At 50.2% G+C, this 25088-nt stretch overlaps 2 protein-coding genes and 1 long non-coding RNA gene across 13 annotated transcripts in view; 2 read left to right on the top strand and 1 right to left on the bottom strand.

Moving 5' to 3' along the window:
• The window catches only part of ZBTB24 (zinc finger and BTB domain containing 24), a 17331-nt gene extending 7456 nt beyond the window's left edge, over nucleotides 1-9875 (top strand). For 3 of the 5 annotated variants that reach the window (XM_049654138.1, XM_049654135.1, XM_049654136.1), the window contains 2 exons: nucleotides 2569-2650; nucleotides 3752-4477. In XM_049654138.1, coding sequence (XP_049510095.1) covers nucleotides 2569-2650; nucleotides 3752-4469 — 800 coding nt within the window. In that variant the 3' untranslated portion in view covers nucleotides 4470-4477. Of the gene's footprint in view, nucleotides 1-2568; nucleotides 2651-3578; nucleotides 4478-8308 lie in introns of those variants that run through there. The other 2 variants (XM_049654140.1, XM_049654139.1) reach the window with 2 other exon arrangements.
• Nucleotides 6789-13260, bottom strand: LOC125938788 (uncharacterized). The gene is made up of 2 exons (XR_007462814.1): nucleotides 12639-13260; nucleotides 6789-7116 (listed from the first exon to the last, which is right to left on the bottom strand). It is a non-coding gene; the product is annotated as an uncharacterized LOC125938788 (long non-coding RNA).
• Nucleotides 13219-25088, top strand: MICAL1 (microtubule associated monooxygenase, calponin and LIM domain containing 1). 7 transcript variants are annotated; one of them, XM_049654133.1, is made up of 25 exons: nucleotides 13219-13396; nucleotides 14919-15262; nucleotides 15364-15571; nucleotides 15849-15953; nucleotides 16285-16389; nucleotides 16510-16665; nucleotides 17530-17630; nucleotides 18370-18627; nucleotides 18898-19013; nucleotides 19205-19331; nucleotides 19473-19554; nucleotides 20083-20263; nucleotides 20697-20887; nucleotides 21023-21111; nucleotides 21236-21289; nucleotides 21520-21603; nucleotides 21731-21887; nucleotides 22207-22283; nucleotides 22566-22842; nucleotides 22971-23071; nucleotides 23367-23480; nucleotides 23606-23699; nucleotides 23883-23982; nucleotides 24082-24155; nucleotides 24777-25088. In XM_049654133.1, the coding sequence occupies exons 2-25, from the start codon at nucleotides 15005-15007 to the stop codon at nucleotides 24923-24925; spliced, it is 3258 nt and encodes a 1085-aa protein (XP_049510090.1). In that variant the 5' UTR covers nucleotides 13219-13396; nucleotides 14919-15004; the 3' UTR covers nucleotides 24926-25088. The 7 variants fall into 7 exon arrangements, with proteins under 7 accessions (XP_049510090.1, XP_049510085.1, XP_049510086.1 ...); XM_049654128.1 differs by having other exon boundaries at nucleotides 13314-13396; nucleotides 14952-15262; XM_049654129.1 differs by having other exon boundaries at nucleotides 13320-13396; nucleotides 14955-15262.

Here is a 25088-nt window from a genome sequence, read left to right as displayed (position 1 = left end):
TACATGGGGACTTGTGTGGGAAGGCCTCACTGATGAGGGGACACGTTGGATAGATACCTGAATGCTCTGGGAGCAGGGGCACCTGGCCAGCTCAGTCAGTAGAGCATGCGGCTCTTGATCTCGGGGTCATGAGTTCAAGACCCCTGTTAGGTGTAGAGACTGTTTAAATAAATAAGCTTAAAAGAAAAAAAAAATTTGTTTTGAATGCTATGGGGAGTGAGCCAGTCATTGTCGCTGTCCAGGAGAAGAGCATCCCAGGCAGGGGGAACAGCAGGTACAAAGCCCTGAAACACAAGAGTTTCTGACTTGCCAGACAAATGCCGGGAGGCCGTTGTGACTGAGGCTAAGCCAGGGCAGTAGAGGTAGGAGGGCTCGGGTAGGTGGATAGCAGAGGTGACTGGAGTTTGTATAACACAGGGTTCCTCGGCATAGCTACATACTTCAGTCACCTGAGAAGCTTTAAGAGAGAAAAAGCCTGGTCCCAACCCCAGAGATTCTGACTGAACTGACCTGGGGTAGAGCCTTGAAAGTATTTCTAAAAGTTTCCTTGGTGATTCTGGTGTGTGCACTCAGGCTTCAGAATGTTGGAGGCCACGGTGAAGACTGGGTTTTATTCTGAGCCAGAGGACTAACAAGAGCAGTGATAGGAGGTGCCTTAGAATTTTAATAGGATCATTCTGGCTTCTCTGTGGGGTGAGGTGAGACAAGGGTGGAGAGACCCATTAGGAGGCTGTTGTACTAATCAGGGGCTTGCAACGTGTGGTAGCAGTGGATGTGGTCCAGGTGGTCCAGTCCGGATATATTCTGAAGGACTATGTTCCTGGAAAGAATTTCCATTGTTTAAAACATACGTCAACAGAAAGATTTTCTGAGATGTCATAAACCCAGATAGCATCAAATGGTAATGTGAACATTGTTAATGTTTCCCACACAACTTGACAAGCAGGTAGTCAGTCTTGGAGTCTGGAAACAAACTGGGAACAGGGTGGGCCCTGGCTCTGGTTTGAGAAGCTATGGAAAGATAATGGCAGTGGCCTGGCTTTCACCTTTGGAGTGGTGGGAGGTGATCATGCAAAGATGCAGATTCACCCAAGCTGGCACCCGTGTCCTCTGCCCAGATGGAGCTCGAAGTGATGTGTAGCATGCGTCTTCCAGTAAATGCTGTAGAAGGGAAGCTGCCTGGCTGCACTCCAGGTTGCCCCCATCCCTTGCTGCTACCTACTTCAGTGGGATTTTGTTCTTTCTTTTCTTTAAACTCAGTTCCCTTGCCTGCGTTAGGATCACTTAATTTTGTTTCTGGAGGATGGGACAGTCCGTCGGTAGTATGTGCAGCATACAGGCTAACACTGCATAAATGCTTTTGAAGCGTTGTGCATTCCTTGTGGAGTCTGCAGCAGTCAGGTGTGGGCCTTCGTTTGCATCCTGTGAAATTCATTCATTCATCAGGGATTTCTGGAACAGCGTGCCAGGCTCAATTCTAGGCATTGGGGTACTAGGAGTGGACAAGCCCACAAATTCTTCTCCTAAGAACGGGGGAGACAGGTGATAAATAACAAGTACAGTGTGTGAGGTGGGGATAGCATCATGAGAAAATGGATTCGGAGAAAGGGACTAAGGAGTATTAGGGGTTGGGGGACAGGGCTTTCGGTGGTGAGGAGGCCTCCTCGCTGGTAAAGTGACGTTTGAGCAGGGACTTGAAGGCAGTGCAGAGGGCGAGGGAGTCACCGAGGGGAGCTGTGCTGGGGGATGACTGGTAGGAGCAGGAGTCCCCTATGGGGCCCACTCGCTCAGGGTGTGGTGTCCAGTGACTCTCCAGCGTGTCCGGGATGCTGAGCAGTGAGCAAAGGGGGAGTGCCCGGTGAGGTCAGAAAAGTTTAGAGCGAGGAGTGGTGTGGGCGGACAGATCTGCGATGCCTCGTAGGCTTGGGGCTTTGGCTTTTATCTCTGGATGGGAGCAGGGAGCCTTTGGAGTGTTTGCAGCAGAAGTGTGAAATGATCTGACTGCCTGCAGGGTCACTGTGGTCGCAGCACTTACTGTGGGCAGCAGGGAAGCTAGAGCAGAAGTGGGGAGACCTGTGAGGCTGCCGCAGAGACAGTGGTGGGCCTGGACCAGGGGTGGCAGTGGAGGTGTTACAGGTGGTCAGATTCTGAATACACTGGAAGGTGGATAGAAAAGTCAATAATACATGAGTCACCCTAGTGCCCCGGGGCCCTTGGGGAGGTGTCAGGAGGGCTACCTCACCGAGCAGGAAAGTGTGACAGTTGTGCGTTATCTCAGGGTGGACCTACAGGAGTAAAAGGTCCTTTTGTTTCCTGCGTATAATCACGTATCTCCTTGTTTCCCTTTGTAAGGGAAGGAACCATATCTTACACTTTCTCTGCATCCTCTTGGTACTTAGCACTCAGTGCTTGGGTACACAGCAGGTGCTTGGAAAGGGCTTAATTCATTTGTACTCACTGAGGAGTCAGGTGCTGTCCCCTTTTGTTTTTTATACTGTGAACTGTGGGGTGATTATTCCTTTTTCCTTTATGTTGGATGTGTATTTCTAAATGTTTTCCCTTTCTTAGGGGAGAAGCCATTTACTTGTGAAATCTGTGGCAAATCTTTCACAGCAAAGAGTTCTCTTCAGACCCATATCAGAATCCACAGGTAAAGATTTGCAGGTATTTTTCTCATATGGGAGTCCTCATTCAACCCTGGCATTCAGTTGGGTGACATGTTACCTATACAGTCCTTTTCCCTAATTATTACACTGGTAGAAGTTTTTATGTAGTTTACAGTTATCTTTTCAATAAAGCAGTTCCCCACTTAAGCCAAATCAGGAAAACTGGCTCTGGCCAGCAAAAGTTTATATGATTGATTTCATTTCTTGAATTTTTATTTTTGGGCTGGGGACTGATCCAAAGCTTAAGTTCTTCAGTCAAAAATAAATATTAAATTTAATGTTTCCGAATAAATGTTTTTGTTCACATAGCTTCTAGATTTGATTTAATACTTTTTTAAAAATATGTTTATTTTCGAGAGCGAGAGAGCACGAGTGGGTGAGGGGCAGAGGGAGAAGGAGACATAGGATCCGAAGTGGGCGCCAGGCTCTCAGCTGTCATCACAGAGCCTGGGAACCTCAAGATCATGACCTGAGCCGAAGTAGGACGCTTAACCGACTGAGCCGCCCAGGCGCCCCAATTTAATAGTCCTTCTAAGGCAAATAATTAAGGGTTACTCAAGTTTTTAATATTGAAGTCCATCATATATACTTAATTGGCCACAAGAGTCCGAAAGTTGGCAATGAGGGGGTGCCTGGTTTGCTCAGTCGGTGTAGCACACGACTCTTGATCTTGGGGTCGTGAGTTCAAGCCCCACATAGGGTGTGAAAATTACTTAAAATTAAAATCTTTAAAAAAGAAATAAATTTTGCAATGAGAACTAAAACCAAAAAGGAACTTTCTGTGTGATATATAAATATTTGCTTTCTTATCTGAAATATAGACTATGGAATCATAAAATTTTATCACATCTAGCCCAGCCCCATCCACCACCCTTACTCAGATACCATCCCCGCCTTTTCTTTTTCTTTTAGGATTAGAAACTAAAACCCACGAAAGTTGGGACTTGCTGTGACTCCTTAAGTTAGTGGAAGAACCCATGACTTATGACTCCCAGTCAAGTTAATTTTTCCTCTATTCTTCTTCTCCCTAAATAATCAGGAAGTAGCAAATCTGTTTTTAAGATAAAACGTGTATTTTCTTATAGAGGAGAAAAGCCATACTCCTGTGGCATATGTGGCAAATCCTTCTCTGACTCCAGTGCCAAGAGGAGACACTGCATTCTGCACACAGGCAAAAAGCCCTTCTCCTGCCCTGAGTGTAACTTACAGTTTGCTCGCTTAGACAACTTGAAGGCTCACTTGAAAATCCATAGCAAAGAGAAACCTGCATCAGATGCCAGCAGCGTTTCTGGCAATAATAACACTGAAGAGGTCAGGAATATTCTTCAGCTGCAGCCCTATCAACTGTCTGCATCTGGAGAGCAAGAAATTCAGCTTCTTGTAACCAATTCTGTACATAACATCAATTTCATGCCTGGTCCTAGCCAAGGAATCAGCATTGTCACAACAGAGAGTTCTCAGAACATGACCGCGGACCAGGCCGCTAATCTCACCCTGCTCACGCAGCAGCCAGAACAACTGCAGAATTTAATTCTTTCAGCCCAACAGGAGCAAACAGAACACATTCAGAGCCTCGATATGATTGAAAGCCAGATGGAACCCGCACAGACCGAGCCAGTGCATGTAATCACACTCTCCAAGGAAACCCTGGAACATCTTCACGCCCATCAAGAGCAAACAGGGGAGCTCCATTTAGCAAGTGCTTCAGATCCGGCTCAACACCTGCAGCTGACGGAGCCTGCTCCCCCGACACCCACCCACCATGTGCCCCCACCCCAACCACTTAGCCAGGAGCAGAGCTGACCTGTAAACGTGTGTGATCGATTGGTCTCCTCCCAGTGAGCCAGCTGTAACTGTGCCCGAAGGCAGGCTTTCTGAAACACTCACAAGTCTTTCCAGAGGTGTGATGGCTAGCTGCTAGTTCTGATGCTTTCCATCCAGGCAACAAGACGTGTGTATCGTATCTTGTATGTAGTCCGGATTTGGATTTAGCATTCATTATTGATGAATGGTTTTCATTTTCATCCAAATCTCTTAAGGTGTTGGATGATTTTTATTTGGGGGCATTGATTTAGACTTCTCTAAGTCTTGAATGTCCATGGCCACAGCTTATGGCCTTGTGACCTTTCCATTTTTATTTTTTAGAAAAAAGGAAGTCCTATGTTGGTTGAATTGGGTAGAGTGGTTTCTTCTTTATTTCTCTTAGGCAACCCGGTTGCTTCTATAAGACAAGTCAGGGCTGAATACAGATAACAACTTTGGAGAATCTGTCCTTTTAATACTTTCTAATCCCCTAAAACAGAGTAACTCAACATTTAATCTCTGTGGTACGGTGGGCTCTTCGTGTCAGGTTTGAGGTAGATTCAGAGACATATAAACTAAAAGTCTATTTTAAATCAAAATGAATATAACAAGAAAACCAAAAAGTACAGGATTATTTTAAAAATTCTGAACTCAATTTTTCTGAGAAACATGGATTTACATATTTTTGAGGGGGTTTACATATTTTTTTAAAAGAAGGTTATTGAAAATTTAAAAGTCTAATTAAAGAGTGAAACGGATCAAGACATTCAACCCATAAATTACAAATTTTTGTCAGCAGTGATAATTGTTCTTTCTGATGAAGTTAAAGCTTTCTCAGTTATCCTGGAATATAAAATTCTATTCAGTGTATTTTAAGTATCAAATATACTCTCCTGAATTCTAATTGATCCTGAAAATGATCTGTGTATTATGTCTGATAACTTTCTGAAGATGGGACCTTATAATCTATTTTTATTGCAAAATAGGTTAAATCTCATAAAATGGACACATCATTTTAAAAAGTAAATATCTTCTACTTTTAAAAATAATTTGAGCCTCCAAACCATAGTAGCCAATCTGTAATTGTTGTACAGTTTTAGATAATTGTCAAAAGTTGAAGTTATGTTTGGGTTAGGTTTTCAAGTCCAGTGTACTTTATTGGAGACTTTGATTGCTTTCTCTTAAGTAAACTGATAACAGATTTTGGAGAGAAGAAAATGGGCACTAATCTAAGTTAACATAATGCTGGTGGAGCGTAGGGGTAATCTACCCTAAAATTAACAGGATCATTACATCAGTTACTTATTTTCTCTCTGTAGACATCTTTGTTTGATTTCCACCTGAGTCAAGAACGTTTTTTTGGAGGTTAAAATAATGGGATTCTTCAGGTTTGAGAGAAGATAAAAGCTTTTTTTTTTTAAACATATTTGCCAAACTATATTTTAGTATATATAATTCACAAAATTTCTAAAATGATATATATCTTACGTATACCAATCAAGTAATGTTCAAGTCAGGCCTGACTAGAGCCAAGATAGTAATTTTTACAAATACAGTTATGACCTAAATATTATTTCAAATTCTTAATCATTTAAACTACTTCAATCTTACTCTTAAAATGCAAAGTTTTTGCCAGTTTTTCAAAGCTTACTGGCCCACAGTTTCTTGAGATACAGAGTATTAATATAAATGAATTTTTAGCTACTCACTCTGGAGAGCTAGAGAATTTATTCAGGAAGTACGGTCACATAAGTCAAGTTTAACTAGCTTTACGACAGTCTACCTCTGCACTAGGAGAAATACAATGTGGGCCTCACGTAATTTAAAATTTTCTAGTAGCCACATTAAAAACAAAAAGGTGAAAATTGATTTGAGTAAAATTATTTAATACCACATTTTCCAAATATTTCAACCTGTAATCAGTATAAAAACGTATTAATGAGATATTTTTTTATTCTTTTTTGCATACTAAGTCTTCAAAATCTAGTATACACTCAATCTGAATGCTAATATTCTTTGGACATACTTGACCTGTATTTAGAATTCATGCAATTTACAGTTGAAAACCTAGATTGACATACAAGTAGTTGCACACTGAATTTTTTTTCAATAACTGAAATGATTATCAGTTAAATTTATATTAAAATCTGGGGTGCCTGGCTGGCTCAGTCAGAAGAGCATACGACTCTTGATCTCAGGGGTCATGAGTTCAGGCCCCACACTAGGCATTAGAGATTACTAAAAAAACAACAAAAAGCCCACCACCGGTTCCTTAGTCACACTAGCCAAAAAAAAGTTGTTTTTTTTTTTTAATCTTTATTTATTTTTGAGAGACAGAGACAGAGTGTGAGCGGGTAAGGGGCAGAGAGAGAGAGGGAGACACAGAATCTGAAGCAGGCTCCGGGCTCCGAGCTGTCAGCACAGAGCCCGACGTGGGGCTCAAACTCCCAAACTGTAAGATCATGACCTGAACGAAGTCAGACGCTTAACCACCTGAGCCACCCAGGCGCCCCGCCATAATACAAGTTCTTGACAGCCACGTGTGGCTGGTGGCTCCTGTTCTGCATGGCACAGGCCTACCTGCTTCTAACTTGAGAGCCAGTTTCAGCCATAAAAATATCTTCCGGAAGAGTTCTGGTTTATTTGCCTGTCTGTCAAAGGGAAAGGAGAAAATGATAGCTTTATAAATCTGGCTTCTCTTTTGTGTCCCCAAAACACCTTCTGCCCTCCGAAATCCCAAATTCTAAAGTTCAGTGACTCTGTATCCAAAGGAAATGTCATGCACGTAAAAATGTCTCTTACGTGTTTGAGAAATTTTTGGCTCAGTGTTTCACAACTTATTTTGTATTAAACTTGTACAGTTTTTAAAATTGTTTTAATAAGTGCGGAAATACAAAGTGTACTTCTTAGGAAATAGAACATTATGCTTTGGGTTACTGAAATGCACCTTACCGCTTTCAAAAGTGAGTCTCTGGTTTTCTCTGAGTTAGAGGGCTAGCTTTGGGAAGACTCGAGCTCCTGCCATCAAAATCAGTTATTTACACATGTGCTTGTCTCTGCTTCTTGAACATTTTTCTACCTCTACTGTTTTCTGCAGTCAGTTCCTGTGTTTAGGAACTGTGAGCAACCAGTCACATAATGCTGAAGAATATAGTGATATTCCCGTTATAGATGCTTACATCTAGGTTTTCATGAATTGGATAATAATATCTGCCACATACTGAGTCTTTATACTATAGGCCAGGACTGAAGCCAAGTGTCTTAGGTCTGTACCTTGGTGCTCCTCAACGTTCTTTTGTGTCGTGGCTCACAAAGTAGGATTTATGCAGCACCCTGCAATTAGGGGACTCCAGTGCCCTCGGGCCAGGACTGGCATATTTGCTTGCTGGGGCTGCCATAACGAATACTACGGACTGGGTGCTTAAAGCAACAGAGATCTATTTTCTCAGTTCTGGAGGCTAAAAGTCCAAGATCAAGGTGTGGGCAGGGTTGGTTTCTTCTGAGGCCTCCTGACTATCTTTTCCTCCCTGTCTTTGCATGGTCTTCCCTCTGTGTGTTTTGTCCTAATCTTACAAGGACACCCTAATCCTAATGACCACGTTTTCACTTAGTTACCTCATTAAAGGCCCTATTCCCACACAGTCGCATTCTGAGGTACTGGGGATTAGGCCATCCACGTGAATTTGGTGGGGGGGACACAATTCAGCCCGAAATAACTGGCACCTGGAATGAGCAGTGTCTGGGATACACCTATAGCCTACCTGAAGCAACATTCCTATTTTACTTAATCTTCATGACATTTGTATGAGCTAAGTAATATTGCTATGCCTATTTTACAGATGAGAACATAGAGGCCCTAACAGATGAAGTCCATTGCCCATGGTCACACAGTAATTGGCAAAGCCAGAACTGCTGCACAGCACTACCCTGCTTCCGCCAGATGGGCTTAACTATCACCAGACTTTTGAAATTGAAGCTGAATTTCTCTTCACGTACGATCCGCTTGATGTAATGGAAGGTTTTTGGCTAAAATTGAGGATCTGGGGCCCCTGGCAGGCTCAGTCGGTAGAGCATACGACTCCCAATCTTGGGGTCTATGAGGTCAAGCCCCAGGATGGGTGTAGAACTTACTTAAAAATTGATCTGTGTCTGACATTTTAGCACGATCAAACGTTGTACATAAAGCAGTAATTGTAAAAGGTGTATAGTCTTTCTCCTATAGAAACGACTACCACATTAATACTTATATTAGTATTTTACCACTATTGGTTTAAAAACTTAACAGAAATTTACCAAGTCCATGAAAGTTACTGCTGATGTGAAAATGTCTTAACTAACATGAGCCTCTGTGAGCCCTTTTTTCGAACTCCTGACTAAGGATAGTTTATGTTTAGGGCGGACTTGTTTGACTTTTTGCTACCCTTATTTGTTAAGTATTGAGGTGAATTATCACCCTCACTTTTCAGACTAAATTAAGACTAAATTTTTTTTTAATGTTTACTTACTTGAGACACCGCGTGCACACAGGTGGGGGAGGGACAGAAAATGGGGGAGAGAGAATCCCAAGCAGGCTCTGCACTGTCAGCACAGAGGCCAACATAGAGCTCAGTCTCATGAGATCATGACCTGAGCCCAGATTAAGAGTCAGACATTTAACTGACTGAGCCACTCAGGGGCTCCTAAAATAAGCCTAAATTCTTAAAAATTAAAAGAAAACTCTTGGTTTCACTTTTGTAAACAGCAGGCTTGGAGTGACCTCTAAAAATTCCCCTTGCCTTTTGTAAACATCAGGTCTCAAGGAATGACCTCTAAAAGAAACAGGAATGTCACTGTGGTAGATGATGTAACTTTCAAATTTTGTGCATGTAATTAAGCAACAAACACTTTTGTTGGCTATAATATATATATAATATATACATACACATACTAAGTATGTACATGTATATACACATACACACACTATATTTAGAATCATTCTCACGTGAAAGGTACCACACTGGGAGAGCTTTTAAACTAAAGTTCAATCATACTTTCAACACAAAATGTAGGAACTTGAACACATTTTAGGTAACATTAGCAAGAGATCATAGCCTTTTTTTTTTTAACATCTGAAAGAAAGGGAAAAATCGGAGCTGGGGTCAAGTCAGGGAACTAACTTTGTTGGTCTCAGGGTATGGATTTATCATTTATTTTGAATTTTAGTATCCATAGATTAATATCTTCCATGTCCATTGGATCATTTAAAATACAGATTTGAAGATACTCCTAAAGAATAGTTTGGCTTTTGGTTTTAGTTCAGGTTACTTTTATCCTTGTTGGATGCAGGGTTAAACTGAAGCTTCCCTTAGGCTAAATTGGAGTTAAAACTCCACATTTTTTAAATCTCCCTCTCATGATTAAATGGCTTCTGGAGGGGCGCCTGGGTGGCGCAGTCGGTTAAGCGTCCGACTTCAGCCAGGTCACGATCTCACGGTCCGTGAGTTCGAGCCCCGCGTCAGGCTCTGGGCTGATGGCTCGGAGCCTGGAGCCTGTTTCCGATTCTGTGTCTCCCTCTCTCTCTGCCCCTCCCCCGTTCATGCTCTGTCTCTCTCTGTCCCAAAAATAAATAAAAAATGTTGAAAAAAAAAAAATTTAAAAAAAATAAAATGGCTTCTGGACAAGTTTTATCTATAATCTTAGTGTTTGAAGTATAAAAGTGCTCATTAACAAAAACACAGGAAAATATTTCATCCTGAGCCTGTTTGTATTTTTAACCTTTGTCCCCTGTGTTATCTTGGTGTATAAAATCAGCATGTTTTCACCTCTGGAGACCGTACCGGAAGAGAAAGCAGCATATAGAGGAATAAGTTTGCAAGGAAGAGTAGAAATGAATGAGGGACCCAAATATGCGGTTCAGTCACTCTTGTCAGCTGAGAGGGAAAGCCGGAAGCCATTCTTGACAGGGCCCTCGTCTCCTGCTATATGCCCCAGCCATCCCCACATTAAGTCAGTTTTGCCTCAAACGGTTTTGAATCCATCCACTGCTCCCATCCCCCCTGTTGTACCGTCACATCCTCTTGCCTGGGTTCCTGCCAAGGCCTAACTGACCCTTTCTGCTCCTCCCCCTCCGCCGCTTTCTCCCCTGGAAGTGGTGGTGATCTATTTGGGCTCACCATTGTGCCTTTAGCAGCGTCTCGGTCAATGAATGGATATTGTGTTATTAAGGCAAATATGATCATGTCTCTACTTCAAATCCTTCTGCAGTTTCCCACTGCACTCAGAATAAAATCTGAAATGCAGCTTCCTCTTGGGCCTCTTCCCCATTCTCACTTCTAGCCACTGTCTCCCTTGCTGTTCCCCAAACATCCAGCAATTTCCTGCCTTAAAAGCTGGCGGCGGGTGGTTTCTCAGGCCTTGAAAGGTTTCTGCACCTACTGTGATGTCTGCTCAGCTGTCTGAATTCAGTGTGTCACTTCCTCAGGGAGACCTTCCCTGACTCTCTAATTTCAATCAAGCCACCCTGTCATATCTGTTCACAGCACTCTACACTTTGCACCCAGTACATAATTATGTTTATATCAGGAAATGTGTCTGCCTGTCACACTGCAGCCATAGCTCCCGGCCCAGGACCGTGGGTGTGCTGTTTGACCTCACAGACCTATAGGTACAAGGTCATATTACAAGGTGGCTGAGATACGTCACCTACAGTGTGAGGGAAGGCACTGCTGGGACACAGAACATGATACGGATTAGAGGAAAGAGATCCTGTCTTCATGGCTTGGAGTCTGGGCCTTCTAGTCTCTACATTTCTTAGGGTCACCAACATTTTAGAATTGAAATGAGCTCAGGAGGTTGAGTAATTAAACTGCCTTCATTTAGAAATGATAAGGCTGAAGCATGGTGGTTGGTGACTTTTTCAAGGTCACACTAACCTGGTGAAGCAAAGCTGGAATCTGACCAGAGCTTCTGGATTACAGATCAGTAAGTATATTACCCACTGCTTTATGCTCCAGTGTGTATCTTTAATTAGCAGAAAGTGAAACTCCGAGTCAGCAGATTTTCAGCATTGGAGTCATTATTGTTCTGTGATCTTTTAAAGACAAATTTTACCATTTATCATTCAGAGGGCCACATAATCCTTTCTGGCTGCAACAGCAAAGTCATCGAATTAAGGGCTAGATCCTGTGGGGCCTTTGCAAATACACTAAGTTGGAGCGGCCAGTTTTTTACCATCTGCTAATAAAAGGGACATGGGACGGTTCTAAAAGCCTGGTAACCCATTTATAGTGGACTTAAGAATACTTTTTACACTGTGTATTTAAATATGGGTGTGTCTAATTTTTGGCACATTCATTTCAAGCCAAATAACGAGTCATACTCAAGAGCTAGGAAGGGCCCGGCTGGGAGGCTGCCCTAGTTTCCTGAGTGTGACCTGGCTGAATTCCCTGCCTCTTCTGGCAGAGAGCAGGCATTTCCCCTTGCCTCCCTTCCCTTGCCTGCCTCTCAGCTAGAGCCGGGAGCAGTGAGTGTTCAGGTCTTACTGGGTCTCTGAGGGTTTCCAGAGGAAAGCAAAGGGAGAATAAAGAGGAAGGGAGAACCACAGGGCACCCAGCTCTTTCTGGTCCCTGGATCTCAAGGAGAGGGACCCTCCCATTTATTCCTCTGTTTTGTGAGTATTTCTCACATAACTGTGTCACTTCCTCTAAACAAGAAACAGCTTCGTATGATGCCAGGCTTTCGTCTGTCAGGTTGCATCCACACTGGCGTGGTGGAGCCCAAACACACCTGGGCCCCATACTAGCTCTGTCACTTGCTGTGTAACATGTTGCAGGACAAAGAATCTCTGTGACCCTCAGTCTCTTTTCCAGTAAAATGGGACTGTTTTGATCACTGAAATTATGGTTATACTCATAGTAGCTGCTCAATAAATGAGAATTGATGTATATTTAATTCGTTGAATGACCGCGGGTGCCTTCACATTCAGCCCCGTTTCCTTATCAGGAATATGAGGAAGTTGATCCCAAAGGACTCTCAAGCCCTTTTCAGCATTGACAGTTCTGCAGGTCCTCACTCCAAAGCCTGCTTTTAACACTGGGGATCTAGCCTCTCTCCCACACACCCCTCCTTTTCCCCTTTAGTAGTGGTCTAACGACACCCCCACCCCCCACCAAGACCCTCTTGCCCTCTCACTTCTCAAGCCGCTTGTTGAAGCTGCAGACTGCCAGGTTCCCCGGACTTCAATCCGTGCCCATTGTCCTCAGCCCGGGTCTTGGGACAGACTTGTCGCAGGGCGTGGCGGACCCTAAGCCTGGATCCATCGTAGGGCGCCCGGGCCATGGCTCTCCTGGTAGGAGAGGTGAAGAGAGCACAGACGTTCCGGCGCCACCTACGGACCCGCCAGCTTCTGCAAACTTCTTGCCCAGCCCTGGCGCCCTATCCGCCCGGCGCTCAGAAGCCGCTCGAAGAGTTGGTACCGCTCAAGGGTGGGTGGCCTCGCCTGTCCGGGAACGGCTAGCTCTGCAGACGCGGGGACCGGGATGGAGGCCGCGGTGCGCTGTCGGGCGCCGGGCGGCGCAGACCCCGAACTTCTCAGTCCCAGTCAGCCCCGCCCGGGTCTCCGACCCCCAAGCGGAACCGGGCATCCGCAGCGCCACGCCCTCGGGCACCACCCTGCAGGCGTGGGCGGGTCCCTGGGCCGCCCGGGCCCCAGATCGCGGGGTAATGAGATGCTAATGAGGCGCGAATAAAGGCTCACGGGCCGCGCGCCCGGCGCCAAAGTTCTTACCCCGCCGAACTCCCCTGCCCCGCGCAGCCGGCGCGCCGCCCCGCGTCCGCCGCTTTCCCCTTGCGTCTCCTTCACCTCCCCTTCCTCCGCCCCCGCCGTCCCACCCACCCCCTGGGACGCCCGCCGGGCAGGAAGCGGCCCCTCCCGGCTCGTGAGAGGCCCGGTAAGTTGTCCAGCTGAGCCAGCTGTTTGCCCCCTGCCCGCGGGGGGTGAGGGTGGGGGCTCGCTTCCGGGGAAATACGATCCTGGGCGCTCGGTAACTCCGCCTGGCGGGTCCCCGCCGTCTCCCCTCGCCCCCTGCCCTGTTCAGTTCCTCTCCAGACTTTATCGTCCAGAGCGTGGATGCCCCCCCCACCCCGACCCCAGTGCCAGTGGTCCAGCTCCCTCTCCATCCTTCCACACTGCTCCGCCCCTGGCACATCCTTTGTCCTGGCGTTTGCAGGCTGAGTCGCCCCTTCTGTACGCATTTGCTGAGATCTTCCTCCTTCCATTTCCCCTACCCCCAAGAGAGACCTTTGCCTTTTCCGGCTGCCCGCGTCCAGGTGACACGCAGCGGGTAACTTTAGTTTCTTTCTCCTGCCTCGGCCTGGTCCGTTGGGCTCAAGCTGGGACCGGTAGAGTGGCCGAGTGGGTTCGGGGGAGGGGATCATCTCTGAGGGCATGTCCTTATTGATGCCACCTAATTTCCCCGGGGGCAGCCCCGTCCTCTGTACCCTCTTCTTTCTCCCAGCCCCAGCGTGAGAAGGCCCCTCGACATCCTTCAAGTTGTGTGGGGGCCCGAGCGAGGGAGAGGGGGACAAAGAGAGGCCTTGTCTGGGGAGATTCCTGGGAGAGCGCGCCCGGGGCGCACGGGGGAATGGGGCGGGGCCTCGATGCGAGTGGGAAGAAGCTGGGAAGAGGGAATCCGGCTGTCACCCTCACCCCCCCACCGGCCGCGAGGCCCACTGGAGCAGCAGCCAGTCACAGGGGAAGTGTTTTGACCACAGTGAGTCAAATAGACCTAATCCTCCCTCACCCCAGTCAGTCGCAACATCCTCCGGCTGTTGAGGTAGTTTGGCGGGGAGGAAAGTGGAACCTACGCAGTTAGAGGCTGCCTCCCCCTCTTCAGGAGGCAATCACGAGTGCTAAGGAGGAAAACTTTGTTCCTGGCATAAGACACACCCCACACCCAGCGTGGCACTGAGATCATGGAGGGGCGCCCGCACAGGGAGGCAAGGGGTGAGATGGGGCAGTCGGTGTGCTCTGTGGCTGGGATGGCAGGTATTAGGTTTGTCCCTGTCTGCAAGGAAGACTCTCCCTCTGGGCTGCCTGCCCTCTCCACGTCAGAGAAATTCTCCCACGCCCAGCTTCCAGGGCCTCATAAAGGCAGGATGAGAATTCCTGCTCCCAGCGCTCCAGAGATGGAGGGGAGATTGGAGCTCCCTGGAAAGGAAAGCTGAGCTGGAGATTCCCTGTCTTCCTGCCCGCCCGCTGTGCCTAAGACTGCTGATTTCTCATTTCCAAATTTGGCAAATTTCACTTGGAGTGAAATCCTTGGAGTAGAAGGATAGCAATTGTCTCTGGAGCAGATTGGGAGTGGGCTGGGAGAAAGGAGCAGAGCCAATCTGGGTTGGACCCAGAGCCCCCTGAGGACACCAGCCTGCTTTTTTCTCCTCCCCATCCTTCTCCTTTCGTCCTTCCTCCAGCCTCTTCCCCTTCTCTTCCCTCCTTCTCTCCAGCAGCCGCCTGCCTCTGTTCAGCTGCTCCGGTCCCTGGGAGCGTCAGGGGCCTCATGGCTTCACCCACCTCCACCAACCCAGCACATGCCAACTTCGAGAGCTTCCTGCAGGCCCAGCTGTGCCAGGATGTGCTGAGCAGCTTCCAGGGGCTCTGCGGGGCCCTAGGGATAGAGCCCGGTGGGGGGCTACCCCAATATCACAAGATCAAGGCCCAGCTCAACTACTGGAGTGCCAAATCGCTGTGGGCCAAGCTGGACAAGCGAGCGGGCCAGCCTGACTACCAGCAGGGCCGGGCCTGTGCCAGCACCAAGGTGGATATGCGCTGCCAGGGATGGGGCTTGGACAATTGGGGAAGGGGGGGTCAGAAGAGGGAGATGGGATGCCATGCCCATACTGCCTTGTGTGTTCACAGTGCCTGGTGGTGGGCGCGGGACCTTGTGGGCTGCGGGCTGCTGTGGAGCTGGCACTGCTGGGGGCCTGTGTGGTGCTGGTGGAAAAGCGCACCAAGTTCTCTCGCCACAACGTGCTCCACCTCTGGCCCTTCACCATCCATGACCTGAGAGCACTCGGCGCCAAGAAGTTCTATGGGCGCTTCTGCACAGGCACCCTGGACCACATCAGTGAGCACCACGTGGTGGCCTAGAGGGGCGGGTGAGCCTGGGTCTAGAGACAGTGGGGGGCTGCTGGGACAGACAGCCAAGAGGCCGAGTGGACAAGATTCACTTCAGCCAGGTGACCTGAAGGACTCAGGTTCCTCATCTGTAAAATGGGCAGTTGAACTGAGTGATCTCCAAGACCTTTTGCAGCTCTGACCAGGAGAACACTAGTGCTGGGGGGTGGGGAAGGTGGGGTTGTGTGGCCCTGGGGTCTCTGGTCTTAATCTCCTCTCTCTTCCAGGCATCCGACAGCTTCAGCTGCTTTTGTTGAAAGTGGCATTACTCCTGGGGGTGGAAATTCATTGGGGTGTCACTTTCATTGGCCTCCAGCCCCCTCCCAAAAAGGGTAAGTACTTCTCTACTCCCAAGACTCCCATCTGCCAAGGGTATTTTGGTCTATGGAAGAAAAAAGGATGGGGTTGAGAGTCACTGGGTCACCCTTGCTATAGTGTGGCCGTGTACAAACCACACTGAACCTCATTTTGAACATCTGTACAATATGTCCTTCCTCAACTACTTTCCACGTTGTTGTAAAGGTGTAATTTGATAGCGTGTCATTGCTTGCTAAACCATAAACTGCAAAGCACCTTATGCATTTGTTTCGCTGGCTTGTCCTGGGAATGTAGGGGCCCTTTCAGACTTCCACACCTTTGTGCCTCTCATACCTCCTGCCCCAGGTTGTGGCTGGCGTGCCCAGCTCCAGCCCAGCCCCCCAGCCCAACTGGCCAACTATGAATTTGATGTCCTCATCTCTGCTGCTGGAGGTAAATTCGTGCCTGAAGGTGAGTGGTCCTTTCCCTCAAAGAAGTCAGCATCTTGGGCTCCTCCTGGGCCTTTCTAGGCTATCATACCGCTCATTTTGTTGCCAATACCCACCTACCTCCACTTGCGTGCACTTCTAGGCTTCACAGTGAGGGAAATGCGTGGCAAACTGGCCATTGGCATCACGGCCAACTTTGTGAACGGGCGAACGGTGGAAGAGACGCAGGTGCCCGAGATCAGCGGTGTGGCCAGGATCTACAACCAGAGCTTCTTCCAGAGCCTGCTCAAAGCCACAGGTTGGGACCTCCCCCTGTAAGATCTCCCCTCCCTCTGGCTGTCTGTGGGCTGGCTCCTTCCTCTCCCTGCCCACCCTGTTCTCAGTCCAGGTAACCCCACACTTTCCAACTTTGTGGTCTTGGCAGCAAAGAACCCGTGCCCCGGGTGATTCAGTAGGCATAGCCCCGCTTGGCCATCCAGCGTGATAAGTCAGAAATCTCTCACAAATGCATGGGCTTTTGCTTTGTGCTTCATTATATATGATTTTTTTTTAATTTTTAAAAAAGTTTTATTTATTTGAGAGAGAGAGAACATGAGCAGGGCAGGGGCAGAGAGGGAGGGAAAGAATCTCAAGCAGGTTCTGTGCCGTCAGCGCAGAGCCCAACACAGGGCTTTGACTCACAAACCGTGAGATCATGACCTGAGCCAAAATCAAGAGTCGGATGCTTAACTGACTGAGCCACCCAGGCGCTCCTCTTTATGTATGATTTCATATAAAAATGATATAGATTAAAAATGAAAGTGGTGCTTCCAGAAGATGCTCTAGATTTACTTTGGCTTTGCAATGCCATGCCTCCCTGGGGTGTACACACCCGTTTGAGAAGCCTGGCTCTCATCTGCAAGCATGGTGCAGGTCTCCTAGCTGCCACCCGTCCAAGTTTCTCTCTTTACTCCCAAGTCCTCAGGCCTCCCAGGCCCAGGACAGATGGTTCATCCATTGTGCCACCAGAACTCACGGGCCCCTGTGCAGGGGACACCCACTGCAGTCTAAGCTGTGATCCCAGCTCTCAGAGGTCAAGCATGGCTGAGGTGTTTGGAGAGGTGACACAGGATAAGGAGACACACCTCCCTTTGTTTTGTCTTCCCCCTGACCCAACCCATAGGCATTGATCTGGAGAACATTGTGTACTACAAGGATGACACCCACTATTTTGTGATGACAGCCAAGAAGCAGTGCCTGCTGCGGCTGGGGGTGCTGCGTCAGGTGGGGCCCGGGCCCTGGCAGGGAGGGGCTGGGCAGTGGGCCCTGAGAGGTAGAGGCCAGCCCTGGACACAGTGTTCCCCCCTGGTGTGGAGGAGGGAGCCTGTCCTCTTCTGCCTGTGCCCTGACATTTTCTCCACAACGAGCTCTTCTCCCCTGGGATTTCCATGGCAACCTGAATCCTATTCCCATCCCCTGTACCAGTCATGGAACTACATGTGTAAGCTCCATGAGGGCAGGGGTTTTGTCTCTTTGTCCTTTTTGTTTGCTGATGATTCCTAGGGCCTTGAAGGGTGCCTGCTGTGTAGTCAGCACTCAGTGAATATTTGCTGAATGAACTAGTTGAAAACCTATGTGCTAGGTACTGTGTTGAGAATTTTATATGGATTTTCTCACCTAAATTCTCATAAGTACCTTGAGAAGTTAGGTAGGTCATCTCTAAATGATGGGGAAACAGCCTGAGAAGTTCAGAACTCAGTCCAAAGCAAGTGCACGATGATAACAGTAATGGTACGAGGCCTTGAGGGCAGGGTGGGGCTTGGGAGCCCCCTAGCAGGGTGAGTGCTGAGGAAGGGGCTGGAGGATGGCAGGCAGGATAGTATGTTCGCATTCTGGTCCAGCTCAGTCTTCAGCTGCTATATAGTCTGAGGAAGCACTGTCTTAGGGCCTCCGTATGTGCACCTTCTCCGCCCAAGGGGATGGGCTGCCCAGTTGACCCTGCTGGTTCTGATGTGTCCTGTAGGACTGGCCAGATACTGACCGCCTGCTGGGCAGTGCCAATGTGGTGCCCGAGGCTCTGCAGCACTTTGTCCGGGCAGCTGCTGACTTCGCCACCAATGGCAAGCTCGGGAAGCTGGAGTTTGCCAAGGACGCCCACGGGCGGCCTGACATCTCTGCCTTTGACTTCACAAGCATGATGCGGGCAGAGAGTTCTGCTCGAGTGCAGGAGAAGCACGGTGCCCGCCTGTTGCTGGGGCTGGTGGGGGACTGCCTGGTGGAGGTGAGGAGGTCAGGGCTCCCTGATTGGGGGAGGAGGAGGGACTTCCAGAAACAGCCACTCCTTGTAAGGAGGCACAGGGGCTTCATGGTTGGGAGAGGAAGGTTGCCTCCTGGGAAGGAGGGGGGTAAAAAAAGGTTTGCTCTTTGTGGGGAGGAGTGAGGGCTGCTTGGTATGATGTGTGGTCCCCTCAGCTATGATTTTGGGGGCACCTGGGCTTGGGACTCCTAGCAGACTCTCACTGAACCATTTCCTTTCTTTCTGACCCTGCAGCCCTTCTGGCCCCTGGGCACTGGAGTGGCTCGGGGCTTTTTGGCAGCCTTTGATGCCGCCTGGATGGTGAAGCGGTGGGCAGAGGGTGCTGGGCCCCTAGAAGTGTTGGCAGAGCGGTGAGGCCTGAGTTGGGGGGTGGGAAGGGCGGGGGTACAAATAGGACTAGGATCAGGAAGAGGGTGGGGGTGCTGGGTGAATAGGGTGGGGGGCACAGGCAAGAGGATAAAGAAAGGCCTGGTAGTTCTTGAGAGATGGGTGCTAATTCGTGCTCCCGCTTGTGCCCTTGCCTTTGCACTTACTCCCCCAGGGAGAGCTTGTACCAGCTCCTCTCACAGACGTCCCCAGACAACATGCACCGCAACGTGGCCCAGTATGGGCTGGACCCAGCCACCCGCTACACCAACCTGAACCTCCGGGCCGTGACTCCCAATCAGGTCAGACCCCCTGGCACCTACCAGACTCCAGGCCTGCCCTGTCACTGCCCCTGTGGGTGAGCCCTACCCCAAGCAGGCCCCTCCCCACTGGGCTGAGGCAGACTGTCAGCCTGCCTTGAGACCTGAAAGGGGCTGCCTTAGGTACGAGACCTGTATGACGTGCTGGCCAAGGAGCCTGTGAGGAGGAAGAGTGACAAGATAGATGGAGGAAAGCCAGCCACAGGTGAGCAAGCTCTCCTCCGGGGACAGTGTCCCAAATATTTACCACCCAGTGCGGTGCACGCACCAGCCATCAGCACAGTTTGCAGCCTGAGGCTGGGAGCAGAGCGCTGGGACACAGCCGATGGTGGGGATGTCTGGGGGCCTCCTGCAGAGTGGAGAGGCAGCAGGGCACCAAGCAGCAATCACTTGCCAGTCTGTGTGCACGATATCAGTATTTCAACAACTGCTACCGCCCCGACAGCCAGAGTGGCTGATGGCAGCCATGCTGCCCTTCCAGCCTTGCAGACCCAGACCTGCCCTCCCTTTGAGTCTCTGGACCCTCCTTGTCCCCCAGTTTGTAGCTTCCTGCCCTCTGTGCCTAGCAGTGATTGCACCTGATTCATCCCTTCACTTTATTCCAAGAAGAGAAAATTGGGAGGAAAGCAGTGATGCTCAGTGAGCACTGAGTTGGTGCCCCTGCAGGGGTGGGTCCTGCCTCCACCTCCCATACTGACCCCCGTGCCCATCACCCGGGTTGCCTTTGAGCCAGGGCCCTTCAGCACAGCACAGCCTCCCCTCTCAGGGTCGACAGGCACCCAGGAGGAATTGCTACGCTGGTGCCAGGAGCAGACGGCTGGGTACCCAGGTGTCCACGTCACCGACTTGTCTTCCTCCTGGACTGACGGGCTGGCTCTGTGTGCCCTGGTGCACCGGCTGCGGCCCGGCCTGCTGTGAGTTGCAAATTGGGCTCAGGGGTCCCTGGCAGTCCATCCGTCTTTCGTGCCTCTGTTCCTCCTCCCACCTCAGGCAGTGTGGACTGGTGGGGAGACCACTGTGTAGGAGTTACACAGTTGAGTCCCAGGACTGCCAGTTTCTGGTAGTCCTTCTGCTCACGTCACTTCCCTACCTGGGTTTCGTGAGAGTCCTGTGCATTCAGTAGGGGAGGTTTGTGAGTGGTGGAGCACCCCCCCACCCAGGCCAGAAAGCCATCACTGGGCGGGTGGGGAGCAGGAGGGGGTGTGTACAGCAGAGAATCATCCCCCCCATGCCCTATGCTCCCTTTACACCCCACCAGCCCCTGCCTGCTGCCCTCTCCCCATCCTCTCCCGCTTCAATGCGGTCAGGTTCTGGTCTCCCATTGGCTTTTCTCCCGACATCCCACAGGGAGCCCTCAGAGCTGCAGGGGTTGGAGGCCCTGGAAGCAACTGCTTGGGCACTGAGGATGGCAGAACATGAGCTGGGCATCACGCCCGTGCTGTCCGCAAAGGCAGTGGTGACAGGGAGCGACCCGCTGGGCCTCATCGCCTACCTCAGCCACTTCCACAGTGCCTTCAAGAGCATGCCCCACAACCCAGGTAGCCTGGAGGGTAGCTGGGTGGGAAGGGGGTGGGGAAGGCACCCTCCAAGGGACAGCTGGGAGACATACCCTGGACTGGACTGTAACGGTCTGTTCCGGAGGTCCAGTTTTGGTTTCCCATCCGTGCTGACAGGCTCTGTCACTCAAGGCTCTCTGGGGACTTCCAGTGCTGTGCTATTCCTTGGCAAACTGCACAGGACCCTGCAGCGGACCCGTGCCCAGGTGGGGAGTCTGGGCAGGGTTGCAGCTGGGCAGCGCGTTGCTAGTGGGAATCCTTGGGGTGATGGGAGGATGTTCAGAATCGGGGGAGGGCTGGGGGCTCAGAGCTCCCATGCTTAGAGTGTAGGACTTGTTGCAGGAAAATGGGGAGGATACTGGTGGCAAGAAGCCGCGCCTGGAGGTAAATGCATGTAGGGGCTAGACAGTCCCCTGCTGTATTCCCTGGGTCCTGTCCTATGTTCTGTCCCCCCATGTCTTGCTCCCTACCCCATGCCCTGTAACCCACCCCCACCTCCCCCCCCCACATCTGGGTTCCCTTCCTGTCTTGCTTCTTTTCCAGCCCTTTCTATTCTGTGCATACAGCCACTCTCCAGCCCCTCTACCTCCCTGCCCGAACACTTACCTCCTTAGGTAGATGCTAAGACCCCAAGTACTGAGGAGCCACCTGTCCCAGAGGCTGGTGTACCCCTGACACCTCCACCCCAACACCAAGAGGTGAGAAAGGGGGCCCTGTCTGCAGGCAGAGGCCTGGGGAGGGCAAGGAGGGGTGTTTCAAGGATCGGGAAGATCTTTGCTGCTGGCCTCGACTCCAGCTGACCCTGTGGTCTGGGGTTCGGTGCAGGCTGGTGCTGGGGACTTGTGTGCACTTTGCGGGGAACACCTCTACATCCTGGAACGCCTCTGTGCTGACGGCCGTTTCTTTCATCGGAGCTGCTTCCGCTGCCATACCTGTGAGGCCACACTGTGGCCAGGGGGCTATGAGCAGCACCCAGGAGATGGTAAGTTGGCGTGGGAGATCTCCACAGACACTTTGGGCCTGTCCCTGCCTGAGGGCAAGGATCTTGAAACTGCAGGGGAAGTAGGGTACTGGGCATGAGGTGGCAACAGGCTCAAGATGGCACTTGAGTTCCCCTGGGTTTAAGGTCTCCTCTATCCCCTCCAAATCTCTAAATGTGGGGTTCTAAGGAACCAGGACACCAGCAGAAAATTCACCTGCAAATCCAGAGTCCTGCCACCCCCGCCTTCCCTGATAAACTGAGTATCTGGGCATTGGGCTGCCTACATCTTATGTCTTCTCCCCTCCTCCACCCTTCCCAGGACATTTCTACTGCCTCCAGCACCTGCCCCAGACAGGCCACAAAGAGGATGGTAGTGACCAAGGCCCTGAGAGTCAGGTAAAAGCTGTGAAACTGTTGGGAGTGTGGGAAACAGTAAAGGGATCTAAGCCCCAGCTAACTTTGCTGGGGGTAACTGGATGTTCTCCAGGAAAAAAAGCTCCATGAAGGTAGGGTTTTTTATTTTACTTATTGATTTATCTCAAATGTTTAGAACACTGCCTGACCCGTTGCAGTAAATGGCATAAGTGAATGAATGCCAGAACCCACATTTATCTAAAGGGGCAGCCTCAACTCCACAATGGGCAGATCACTGACCAGACTACATGGTGGCTTTTCCAGGACCTTCCCACACCTGATGAAAACAGCATGCCATCAGGGCCCTCAGCTTCTGTCATCCCCCAGGAGGGGACCGGTCCTGTCCCAAGCACCAGCCGGCCTACCCGTCAGCGGATCCGCCTCTCCAGCCCGGAACGCCAGCAGCTGTCCTCCCTTAATCTCACCCCTGACCCGGAACTGGAGCCCCCACCCAAGCCTCCCCGCACCTGCCTTGCCGTGGCCCGCCAGGCCCTGGAAGGCAGCTTCGTAGGCTGGGGAATGCCAGTCCAGAGCCCTCAAGGTGACTGCTTTGCCCAGACACGCACACCCAGGGTGGGGATGCCATGGGTGGTACTGGGATTCCTGAAAGGGGAATGCTGGGGAATCGAAAGGGAGGTGTGGGGCCCAGGCCATGTCTACTCTGTTCAGTTCCTGTGGCTATGGAGGAAGAGGAGGAACAGAGTCCCTCCTCCAGTGAGGAAGAAACAGAGGAAGAGGAAACTGTGACTTTGGACTCAGACACAGAGCAGGTGAGTAGGAGGAACCTGGCCACCTATTCCACTGAAGCCAGCACGCATCCACCAAATATGCCCCACGGCCCACCACAGGAAAAACCTATAGAATGCCCCCTCCTTTGAGCCAGTTTCTCAGAATGTCTTCTTACCCAGTGTGACTCCAGTCTCTAAGCCTCTTATCTTTTCTACCAGAACTTACCCTACTTACCTCCAGCTCAGGAAGCTTTGGTCCCTTCCAAACAAAGCTTCCCCAGCCCCTATCCAACATCGGGGCCAGGCCCTACCCCTGACCGGCCTGACCCTGCCATAGGCTCTGAAGATCTTGGCCAAGAACTCAGGCACCATGAGCAAGTACCCAACATGGCGTCGGACCCTGCTGCGCCATGCTAGGGAGGAGGAGATGAAGCGGTTCTGCAAGGCCCAGGTGAGGGGTCTAGGGGTTTGCAGAATTTCTGATAGGGTCAGAGTTCTGACGTGAGATCAGACTTTCTCCGGTGCTCTTTCTTGAAAATCCAAAGACTCCTGGGCCTCCTGTCTTGCACCCCTCAGGCTGTCCAGCGGCGACTAAATGAAATTGAGACCGCTCTAAGGGAGCTGGAGGCTGAGGGCATGAAGCTGGAGCTAGCCTTGAGAAGCCAGAGCAGTGAGTAAAGATAGGAAGAACAAGCCGGGACACCCCTCTGCCTCCTAGCCGTGCGTTCAGCCCCAGCAGTCCCTCACACCACCAGGCCCTGCTTCCAGCAGACTCCACTCCTCATGCCCCTGACACCTGTGACCCTGGTTAGGGACTGCCTGACCACCACCCCCCACTCTTCCTTCCCATCAGCATCCCCAGAACAGCAAAAGACACTGTGGCTAGAACAGCTGCTACAGCTCGTTGAGAAGAAAAACAGCCTAGTGGCGGAGGAGGCTGAGCTCATGATCACGTAAGGGGAAGGGGGTGGGGACAGTGGCACTAGCCAGACCCCAGCCAGCAACTTGGGCACCTGGGACAGCTGTGCCTCTTCAATCTCTGCCCTCCACAGGGTGCAGGAGCTGAAACTGGAGGACCAACAGTGGCAGCTGGACCAGGAGCTACGAGGCTACATGAACCGGGAAGGTAGGTGGGGTGTAGAGAGGTGAACATCATGAGGCTGGTGTTTGCAGCCTTGTGACCTCAGACACTGATCAAGCAATGTGGTCCTCTAGTCTGAGTGCCTCTGAAACATTTCAGGAGGAAGCCAGAGAATGGGGCTTCAAGCCCCTACTCTGCCTTCAGTTCAATCAGGGCTGCACAATTAGGCTTTTATGTAAGACTGCTTTTAAAAATGGTGCTGCTGCTGGGGTGCCTGGCTGCCTCAGGTGGAAGAACGTGCAACTCTTGATCTCGAGGTCATGAGTTTGAACCCCACGTTGAGTATGGAAATTACATATGTACATACATGCATATGTATATGTGTACACACACATATATATAATTACATATATGTATACACATGTATCATATATATGTATATATACAAACCAATCAATCTAAACTAAAATAAAAATGGTGCTACTACTAAACAAGGCTAGAAACCACTTTTTTTTTTTTTTTTTTTTTTACAGTGCTCTTCCTCATTTTACAGATGAGGAAACTTACCCTACCTAGTTGTGGAAGTCACATAGGCCAGGATTAAGTTGTGCCTTTCCTGCCTCCCTGTCCGGTTCCCTGTTCTCTAAGCTTTGTCTTCTTCTTCAGAATTCCTGAAGACCCCTGCTGACCGGCAGGCTGAGGACCAGGTCCTGAGGAAGCTGCTGGATGTGGTGAACCAGCGAGATGCACTTATCCGCTTCCAGGAGGAATGCAGGCTCAGTGAGCTAGCCTCGGAGCCGGGGGCCCAGGGCTAGAAGTGGGGGGGGGGGGGCTGCCTGCCCTCTTCCCTATGAGGAAGACCACCTCACCCGAGGACTATGCCACCCTGTTCATCTGGGCTGCCTGGGAGGGGCCTCATTGTTTACAATAAAAATGTTCCTGTCACACACAGGCCTGCCTGCAGGTGAGATGCAGGGA

Source organism: Panthera uncia, assembly GCF_023721935.1.
Source record: "Panthera uncia isolate 11264 chromosome B2 unlocalized genomic scaffold, Puncia_PCG_1.0 HiC_scaffold_24, whole genome shotgun sequence".
Lineage (NCBI taxonomy): Eukaryota > Metazoa > Chordata > Mammalia > Carnivora > Felidae > Panthera > Panthera uncia.
Note: the sequence above shows the minus strand (reverse complement) of the source record. Positions and strands in the feature narration are given on the sequence as shown.